The sequence below is a fragment of the Podarcis bocagei genome (assembly GCF_964188305.1).
Source record: "Podarcis bocagei genome assembly, chromosome: 13".
NCBI lineage: Eukaryota > Metazoa > Chordata > Lepidosauria > Squamata > Lacertidae > Podarcis > Podarcis bocagei.
The window spans coordinates 33,564,648-33,575,523 of NC_138138.1; the positions used below are offsets into that span (position 1 = coordinate 33,564,648).

The 10,876-nt window shown below is 44.1% G+C and overlaps 1 protein-coding gene across 1 annotated transcript; it reads right to left on the reverse strand.

Annotated features, from left to right (window-relative positions):
• Positions 1 to 1,747: 1,747 nt before the first annotated feature.
• LOC308572565 (vomeronasal type-2 receptor 26-like) lies at positions 1,748 to 10,660 on the reverse strand. The gene is made up of 4 exons (XM_081168730.1): positions 9,694 to 10,660; positions 9,136 to 9,363; positions 8,395 to 8,521; positions 1,748 to 3,553 (listed from the first exon to the last, which is right to left on the reverse strand). Exons 1-4 carry the CDS (start codon positions 10,642 to 10,644, stop codon positions 2,655 to 2,657), a joined length of 2,205 nt encoding a protein of 734 aa, XP_081024856.1. The 5' UTR covers positions 10,645 to 10,660; the 3' UTR covers positions 1,748 to 2,654.
• Between the last annotated feature and the right edge of the window lie 216 nt (positions 10,661 to 10,876).

Below are 10,876 nucleotides of genomic sequence, written 5' to 3' on the forward strand. Positions count from 1 at the left end.
TATTTATTGAGTTTCCAAAAATTTAAACACTGCAAACAAAGAAGCAAAAAGAAAAAACAAACAAAAAACAACACAATACAATACAATACAAAAACACTACAAAACACTAACACATAAGACAAATAAAACAAAACAAAGACAATTTAAAACACATTAAACAATTTCAATGTCATATCTTTCGTTCGCTTATTTCCACGACTTCCTCACACCTTCCTTTTTGTATTCCACATCAATTAATTATTTCAGCAATTCCTTTCCATCTTCCTCTGTTTTCTATCCTATAATTATCTTAACACATTCTAACCTTATTTTGTTCCCTTTAATGCTCTATTGATCTATTTATACTTAATTCCTTATAACATTTCTGCTAAAGCCATATAACTTCATTCCAACTTTGTTCTAACATTCATTAATTTTGCAATATTTCTATAAATAGTTTTTAAACTTCCAGTCTTCTTCCACCAGCTCTTCTCCCTGGTCTCGGATTCTGCCGATTCTCTCAGCCAGCAAAAAGCAGATGATTCACAACAAAATTTAGGGGTCTGGCAGGGCAAGTCCACCTCCTTCTTTAGCATCCGTTAGTATCTTAAATTTTACTCGAGGCTTCCTGCCCTGCCAACCAAATCTAGAGACGTCCCTCTGCCACCTCCTGAGACAATCCCTCCCATCCAAAGCTTGCAATGTTTGAAACAAAAGCAACATCCCCGACATCACAGCAACCCTCATCCCCACCACAGCAACTCGGCCCAACGATAACAACTTCCAATTTAACCCTATTTCCAAATCCCCCTTCTCTTCAAGCCAACGTCCTTCACAGTTGCCCTTGAATAGATTCACATTTCTGGTGGTCATACTAACCCCCAAATACCTCTCTTTCTCAACCAATGTTAGTCCTATCTCCTCCTGAAACTCTATCAAGCTTTCCTTTTCCTCAGGTAGGGCTCTGATCCTCAATTTCATCTGTTTCTCTTTAAGTTCAGTCATAACAAGTGTCAGCTTGTATTCATCAAGTTGTCCTTGTATGGATGGGACTCTCTCTCCAGTTGAATTACTTTAACTTCAGCAGCAAGGGTTTCCTCCTTAACTTCATCCGCAGTTTGCCGTATCGGGATAGATTCCTGTATCAATTTCTGGGTGGTTTCTGTATTGGTATTCACCTTTTGTTCCAGGTTATTTAAACTTTCTACCATTAAGTCAATTTTAATATTTGCAGCATCCACTTTCATATTTATCACATCCGTTTTCTTGTGAAGCTGTTCCAGCGAGTCATTTATTTTCACTAATACAACCGCTAAGGCCTCTTCTGGCGACATTCCGTCTTTCCCATCTGCCATAACACTCAATAGATTCAAGGTCAGTCTCACAGTCTCACGGTTTTTATCTTACAGCTGGAAATTTCCCAGCCCAGATCTTATATAGCCACCAGTTTCAAGAACTTCCACTAGAGGGAAACAGTTTCTATTTGTATTGATACATAATATCCTCTTATAGGCACAGTTCAAACGACCCAAAACTAATTTCAATTTTCAGTTACTTTCACTGCTGGAGACAGTAGAAACAATGTGTCTTCTCTTATGCTAGCTGTCAATGAACGTCCCACCAAACGTCGGACCTACTAGCAGCCCGTTCCCAGGGTCCGAGCGGCGGTATTTTACCTCTCTTGGTCTCTTCCGCAGGCAAACTCAGTCCACAACTCCCCCCCCTTCTCCTGCCTCCAAGGGGGGGATTATATTCTTTACTTATGGAAATTTAGTCTTTTACAAAAGGCTTTCCAAGACTTCAGCTTGCAGCCTCAATTGCTTCAGTCTATTTACAAAAGGGGAAGGTGGACTTCCTGTATTGAACCTTCCCCGTTTCGATGCCAAATTAGACGTTTTAAAAATCCAATTTTCCCGATTAAGCTCTACTCACGGGTAGTTACTTTAGAATCAAATTGTCCACAGGAAAAAGTCAGCGCTCTCTGACAACAGCTATGTGGCTTCGCTCCGTGGAAGAAGCAGATGATTCGAAGCACCGCGCCGCTCACCCCACGTTGCTCCGGATCCCCGAAACCGGGTTTCCCCACGAGTGGGGGAGGTGCAAAAGGTGCCCGCCGAATCCCACGCTCACAGGCTTCTCCCGCCTGTGATTTTTAACGGGTCTCCGCCTTCACTGTGGCGGCCAGACCCAGATTTCCACGGAGCTGATTTCTCCCGGTCAGAGGAATCCAGCCATTGCCGGAGGCGCCTCCCCGGACGTCCTACACATCCCATGATGCTGAGTGGAAAAAAGACAATAGTGACACTATGCTGAACACTGTTTTTGCCTTACTAATAGTCAAAAATGAGCTGAAGCCAAAAGTGTGTGTGTGAGAGAAGGATCAAGATACAAGGACCCCTTGAGAATTTGAGCAGCAACATTTGCCTAGGCAAGCATTCATGCATAAATTCTCATAACACCCCTTCCCTCACTATTTTCAGGTAACACAGATAAAACCAGGTAATAGAATCATAGCATGGTAGAGTTGGAAGGGACTGTGAGGATCATCTAGTTCAGCCACCTGCAATGCAGGAATATGTAGCTTTCCATATGGGGAATGAACTTGCAACCTTGGTATCATAAGCACCATGCTCTAACCAACTGAGCTATCCAGTTGTATAAGCATTCTCATATTATTATTTTCTTCTTATTAGTATCTCCCTGTTGTTGAGCTCTGGCCTCAGTACAATGATGTAGCATTTAGGAAAAAATATGCAACCAAGCAATCCAGCACTGGAGGACAGGATGGAGAAGATTTCCACAGCCACCATGTATTTTCCTTTAGTGCTCAAGTAGGTTGGAAGAAAGGTTATCCAAACACTGCAAAACACCAACATGCTGAAAGTGATAAATTTGGCCTCATTGAAACTGTCTGGCAACCTCCGGGCTAGGAAAGCCACAACCAAACTGACAACGGCCAGGAAGCCTATGTAGCCCAAGACACAGTAGAACATGATTGCTGAACCTTCATTACATTCTAGTATTATCTTTCCATGCACTGTGTGCATGTCTCTATCAGGGAATGGAGGAGATGTAAATAACCAAAGAGCACAAATGGCTGCTTGAATAAAGGAGCAGGAAAGGACAATAGAATTTGCGAGTCCTTTCCCCACCCATTTCCTCATTCTAGATCCTGGTTTGGTTGCCATGAATGCCAGAACCACAGTGATGGTTTTTGCCAACACAGATGAAAGAGCCACAGAAAAGATGATGCCAAAAGTAATTTGTCGAAAAAGGCAGATGATCTTTCCAGGTTGTCCGATGAAGAGTAAGGAGCATAGGAAGCAAAGGAGGAGAGAGATGAGGAGGATGCAGGTAAGGGTCTCATTGTTGGCTTTGACTATGGGAGTGTCTTTGTGCTTCATAAAAATTCCAAGTACTAAACTTGTGATCAAGGAGAAAGAAATAGCCGTGATAGTTAAAATGCTCCCTAACGTTTCTTTATAAGAAAGGTGGACTAGAATCTTGGGAATGCATTCAATTTGGCTGTTGTTGGGGTATTGGTCTTCTGGACAACTGACACAGGCATCCATGTCTGAAAAAAGGAGGAATTGTTTAAGTATTTTAAAATGTTAACCAACACCTCCCTAATTTTTAAATGTTGCATTTCTTTGACCAACACTAGGAGAAAGGATTCCCATAATTTCAAAGAGAAAGTGAGAGTGCTTGGTGATCATGCAGATCTGGTAATGACTAAATGCTTTCTGTGACACAATTTTTGTATGATGCAGACCTCTTCTCAAGTCATGAACATAGAAGGTGACTCTTGGAAATGCTGTTCTTTGTTAGTCTTAATTCTCATGTATAATTTACAAGATTGTTAGCGATGTTATTGGGATAGTGTATGTGGAGCACTTTAAACATCCAAAAAGCACTATTCACCTGCCTAATTTTTATTATTACTATTGTATTTGAGTTTGGAGAGCCCTTTAATTCCAGAGCATGGCATGAAGGCACATTGCACAGCTAGCCTTCTGAAATTGTAATAGTTTGGGTCTGGTCAGTTCCTGGATGGTGGACCATCCATGATGCTTCTGAAGCACACTGACTTGATTCTGCTTGTGGAATGAATGCAAAGAATGGAATACATTGATTCATTTACAATGGATATGAACATTTAATCATGTATTTACTTAAGTGACATTTATCTCAGTGGAACACATGTGCAATAAGATCATGTCTCACAGATGAAGAAATTTTGCTGTCTCACCTTACTGGTGAGTTGATGGGATGCACTGCATATACTTGGGATGACCAAGCAGAGTAATGGGGAAGTGAGAAGAGGATTGCACCAAATTTGTCTAGCAGAAGAAGAAATTGTATGCCTGTCCCTCAGTGTTGGGCTTCAAATCCCCATTAGCAGTAATCCCCATTAGAGCATCTTCCTTCCTTCCTGTATAACCAGCCCAAAAAGATGTGGGTTTTTTGGCTGCTGCAGTAAGTGGCCATCAACTGCGTTGGCAACCTGTGCATTATTTTGTCTGTACCACTCGAATCATTCCAGAGCACTGAGTGGGGGAAATTGAGGCCACCACATGGTGCAGAATGTTTGGAGAAAATTTCACAAAGTGGTCTGCTTTTTGCAGGTGGGAGAGAGAAAGGGGGGAGAAAGGTCAGCTTTATATTCAAATGCAAATCTGCTTCTTAATAAAGAGATTCTAGAAATCCTAACAGTCTAATTCGGAATAAAAGCCTTTCTATTGCCATTTTTAAATAACTGAGTCAAAAATTCCCACTAACGTACTTAAAAATAATTTAGTGATTTACTGCTAAATCACCATCTACCTACTTCCCATTATTGAGGAAGCCACAAAAGTGAAGGCTTTAGGTGAAAGTCTTCTGTGAGGGATGCTATGAGTGAATAAACAAATCAAAATTAGTTTGGTATAATAACTAAAAAGATGTTATCCCCTTTCTGTGTCAATGATGGCATCAAGCCATACACACAGTTCTGAATATTATACATGAAAAAGGAAAACCCATGCAAGTTGGTTGTTCCCACTGTCTATGCAAATTGCACCAATCACCACATGCTTAGCTTGCTAAATCTTACTTATAATTTTGTAATAGTTTTGCTCTTTCACATGCAGGTGGACATTGTAGCCTTGGGTGTGGTATGTTTGTTCAGTTTGGGCTGATACACCAACTGTGCCCATTCCTAAAGAAGGTTTAACAGGCTATGACAATACCGGGAAGATTGTTCTTTCAGGGCTCTACCATCGCCATCGATCCCCGGCATTGAATGTGTTGGCCTAGTGTGGGGCTCCGAGGAGAGCTTGGCTGTCTGGCTGGTGTACCGGCCACCTAGCGCACCAGCAGCCACCCTGTCAGGCCTGCTGGAGGCGGTGGCCGGCTGGGCCTTGGAGTTCCCTAACCTATTGGTATTGGGAGACTTCAACTTCCACGCTGATGCCACTCCCTCCTCACAGGCTCTGGACCTGGTGTCTTCCATGGCGACACTAGGGCTCTCCCAGTTTGTTTCGGGCCCCACACATCAAGCAGGCCACACGCTGGATTTGATCTTTGGCGCCGGTATAGATGTGATCATGTCTCCTTCGATGAAGGTGCCATGGTCTGATCACTACGCTCTGAAAGCCAGGATTGACTTTCCACCCCCACCCTGCTTAGGTGGCGAGCCGATTTGGGCTCGCCCGCGGAGGCTGATGGACCCGGATAGATTCCGTCAAGCCTTGCGGGACCTTGCTCCCCCTGGCGACTCATTGACTGAGCTTGTTGAGGGCTGGAATACCCAGCTCCTGGCAGCCATCGATGAGATCGCACCTAAGCGCCCTCTGCGACCCCGCAGAAACCGGGCTCCCTGGTTTACCGAGGAGCTTCGGAAAATGAAGCGGGACCTCAGACGGCTAGAGCGAGTATGGCGGGGTGCCCGTGACGGAGCCTCAAGAACATCTTATAGGGTTTTTATGAAAACCTATGAGATGGCAGTGAAGGCTGCTAAGAAGTCTTACTTCTCGGCCTCCATTGCATCCGCTAGCTCTCGCCCGGCGCAATTATTTAGTATAATCCGGTCTTTAACGTCCCTTGAAGGACAGCCAAATTTAAATAACAATCTGACACACAGCTGTGAGGCATTTGCGAGCTTTTTTGCGGAGAAGGTCCTGTTGCTCCGCCATGACCTCCCTGCCAATTTGGATACAATAAAGGAACTGGAGGCCCCTCGACTGTCCTCGGGTCCAGTATTGGACCACTTTGACCGGATATCTCCAGCCGATGTGGACAGATTCCTCCAAGCTGGAAAGCCCACCACCTGTCCTCTTGACCCGTGCCCGTCATGGCTGATTAGAGCGTGTCCAGACGAGGTGCGGGGCCCCCTGGGGGATATCATCAATTTGTCCCTTGGCACCGGGATATTCCCAGGGGAACTGAAGGAGGCGGTGGTGCGTCCGCTCTTAAAGAAAACATCATTAGATCCCTCAGATCTATCCAATTACCGCCCGGTCTCGAATCTTCCATTCCTGGGTAAGGTGATTGAGAGAGCGGTTGCTGAACAGCTTGGTAGGTTTCTGGATGAAACATCTGCTCTGGACCCATTCCAGTCCGGCTTCCGCGCTGGTCATGGGACCGAGACGGCTCTGGTCGCCCTAACAGATGATCTCCGCAGGCAGCTGGATCGAGGCGGGTCAGGGCTGCTGATTCTTCTAGATCTGTCAGCAGCCTTTGACATGGTCGATCACGAACTCCTGGACCACCGCCTTGCCGACGTGGGGATCCAGGGCACAGTCCTTCAATGGCTGCGCTCGTTTCTCTCTGGTCGGGGACAGAGGGTGGCGCTTGGGGGGGAATTGTCATCACGCCACTCCTTGGTGTGTGGAGTGCCTCAGGGTGCAATTCTCTCCCCGATGCTTTTTAACATCTTTATGCGCCCCCTCGCCCAGCTTGTCCGGAGTTTTGGGCTGGGTTGCCATCAGTATGCTGATGACACCCAACTCTATCTGTTGATGGATGGCCATCCTGACTCGGCCCCAGACACACTGACCAGATGTCTGGAAGCTGTGGCTGGATGGTTACGTGGGAGCCGGTTGAAGTTAAATCCTTCGAAGACAGAGGTCCTCTGGCTGGGGCGGGACGATATGGGATCGAGGGGGCAACTCCCATCTCTTGCGGGGGTGCAATTAGTGCCAGCACCGGCCGTTAAGAGTTTGGGTGTAATCTTCGATACCTCCCTCTCTATGGAGTCGCAGATTACAGCTATAACAAAGGCGGCATTTTTTCATCTCCGCCAAGCTAAGCAGTTGGCCCCTTATCTCTCTCGTCCTGACCTAGCCACTGTGATCCATGCGACGGTCACCTCCAGACTGGATTATTGTAACTCGCTCTACGTGGGGCTGCCCTTGAGACTGACCCAGAAACTCCAGCGGGTGCAGAATGCCGCGGCGAGACTCCTTATGGGGTCTTCGCTGCGAGAGCACATTCATCCGGTATTATACCAGCTGCACTGGCTCCCGGTGGAGTACAGGATCAGGTTTAAGGTGCTGGTTTTAACCTTTAAAGCCCTATACGGCCTAGGACCCTCGTACCTACGGGACCGCCTCTCCTGGTATGCCCCACAGAGAAACCTACGGTCTGCAAATAATAACATCCTCAAGGTCCCAGGCCTCAGAGAGGTTAGGCTGGCCTCAACTAGAGCCAGGGCCTTCTCGGCTGCAGCTCCAAACTGGTGGAATGCTCTGTCAAAAGAGACTAGGGCCCTGCGGGACCTGACATCTTTCCGCAGGGCCTGCAAGACAGAGTTGTTCCGCCAGGCCTTTGGTCAGGGCGCAGCCTGACTCCCTCCTCTGGCAACCTGCACATAATTCTGCTTAATTGGTTGCCATCAATTTGATTTAATTAATTTTTATAATGAAATATTTTTAGATTGTGTGATTATTTGACTGATTATTTGATTGTTGTTAGCCGCCCTGAGCCCGGCTTTGGCTGGGGAGGGCGGGATATAAATAAAATTTATTATTATTATTATTATTATTATAATACATGTGTTCATTACATTGAGGATGCATTACTGCAATGCAGTCCACCTGGGGTTTCCTTTGAAGATTTTGAAATTCCACTTGTTCCAAAATGTGGCAGCTCATATCTTATTCAGAAGTAAATATTAGGAACATATTTCTCTCCTCTTGAAGCTTCTAGTTCATTTGCAGACCCATTTCAAAAACTGACTGATAATTTTTAAAGTCTTACATTTCTTAGGGACACACACACACACACACACACACACACACACACACACACACACGAAAGCTCCTATTTGAATTGATGAGTGCATTAAGATCTGCTTGGAGGATTGTGACTCTAGGTTATGTTGTTTTATGTTCTGTTCACTCTGTATTTTATAAAAAAAATGATAATTCCTCCTACCCTTTTGGTGAGAGATTTTTCCTTCCGGACACCGAGCACAATCATAGCAGCAAAATCTCTCTCCCTCCTTCTTTTTCCTGCTATAGCCAGGATAGCAGTTGTCATTGCATATAGAAACTGGCAGAGCCTGTAAAGAAACGTGAAGGATTTTTAGCAAGACCAGTCATCCATTCTACACAATGGGGTGTATGGCAAACAGAAATAACATGACCTGATATTGGTCTCCAAGCACATTGCCCCCATGCACCAAAATTGTCAGTCTTTACACCAGCCAGAATTAAAAAGATCAGTGAAAGGTGGAAAACTGCAGTTCCTGTATCTCTCTCATTCAATTAGCTCTGCATCGAGCCATGGACCTACAAAAGGTAGTTAGTCTCAAGTGCTGGATGATTGAGGGAGATTACAGTTTGCTTATAAGTCAGAGGTAGACAAAATGCTGCCCTCTAGACATAACTATAACTCCAATCAGTGGTCAGAAATGATGGGACTTGTGCATTGTAGAGGACTTCATATGGAGGTAAATGAAAAACTAATTCCTTACGTTTAATTAACTGATGGGTTTGAATAATAAGAACAATGGTTTAGTTTATCAGAAAGGTGTTGCTGCCCTCGTGAAATATCAATCAAGATGATGAACCCTCTTTGATATGAGGCCTTGTTCATGAAATAAAGAGATTCTGTGAGATTTTAGAAGAATTAAAGCTCGACTGTAATAATATGTTTTCAAAAGATGAGTCTCACCTGATTAAAGCTTTGGTGCCAGACAATTTGGTCATCATGAATTATTAACTCTTTGCCTGGAGGAGCTTGAGGTTCTAGCCTTCCAACTTTTACTCTCATCACTGAGCCATTGGGAAACATCATCCAATTGGTAACATCAAAACTGGCCACCATTTCTCCATTTCCATCAAAGTGCACAATTTCTCTAGCACTATTATTGAATATGACCCTACTTAGTAAGTGATGGACCTAATTTGGAAGAGTATATTGACAAAGGGATAAATAATGATTCTAGGCCTCCCAAATATTCCAGTGTCTAGCATTCTTAAAAGTCTGTCTGGGTCTTCTTCTATGTATGAGTTCACTTTCTATTGCTTACTGTCGTTCCACTCTATTAGGCAACAAATGCTTGGCCCATTATGGGAAAAAGGTCATTAGTAACATTACTTATCAAAATGAATACCCTCATACCCAAAGAGTCCCCTACTGCTGGAATTGTTTCATGCAGAGATAGAAGTGCCTTTATTTCTGGATCATAAGCTAATCTGTTCTGTAGCCATTGTATTTAATTGTCAGTACCTGCCAGGGTTGTATATTCTGAACAGCTAATTTCCTTCCTTCTTCCATTGTTCTGTATTTGAAGCTGTGCATGTACATGGCATGCAAAGCATGTGCCACAGCATAGACAGCATTGTAGACATTGTAGCTGTGGCCAGTCATGTCCATTTCAAACAGAACTCCAGGAATATTCTCCATTTTCTCCTTTCCAGTACAGATTTTATTTTCCCTTTCCTCCTCTTCATTAGACTTTAATGAGCAGCTGAATGCTTGTTCCCAGAAATCCTGGATAAAACCATCTCCTTTGGCCCAGGAAGGTCTTACTGCCTTAATGAACTTTTGAAATCCCAATGGCTGATTTGAATGAACGCTGAAGGATATGGAACCATGAAAGGCTTGTATATCCCAGATCTTTTGAATGGACAGTGATTCAAAATCCCAGTGGGATGTAACAATCCACACTTTGCCCAGAGGTGGCAGTGACAAGAAAGGTGCTAGAAATAGCAACATTCTCATAACCTGAAAGGATGGAGGTTCTCCATATACAAAGAACACACTGACCTTTCTCTCCATGAGAATCTCATAGTTTTTCCGCTGCTGTATAAGCAATTCTATCAATTTATCCACATAATTACATTTTGGTATTCTTACTATGAAGGCATAACATATGCCATTCTGGGAGAGCATTGGCACCATGGTCTGTAAAAACTGGTCCCCTTTGTCATCTGCCACAGCCAAGAGCCCAACCCATGTCCATCTGAAATGCTGAAGTAACCGCACAGCTCCCATGTATTGGTAGGCTTCATTGGGAACCATCTGATACAAAAATGGAAATAGCATTTTGCCATGTTGTACTGCCAGAAATGACCCATAAGTGAGCTGAAATAAAACATATAAGATTTTTTCACATAACAAAAAAGTATCCCAGAGCTGGAAATGGTCCTGTAGGCAATCAAGCGCAAAATCTGGCATGATGCAGGCAATCAAGCATTTGACCACCCGTGATTTATAGCTTTTCATCCCTCTGCTTGAAGAATTCCAGGAAGTACCCTTTGATAATTAGTTCTACATCTGAACTGGACTGACATATGCAGAGACTCTTTCAAGGTATCTGATTTTTTTCTTTGAAGCTTGTGAATCCTTACAGCAACAGGAAAAGGAAGGGGGAGGACAAGGTGCTTTGTGCTTTCTTATGGTTTGCAAA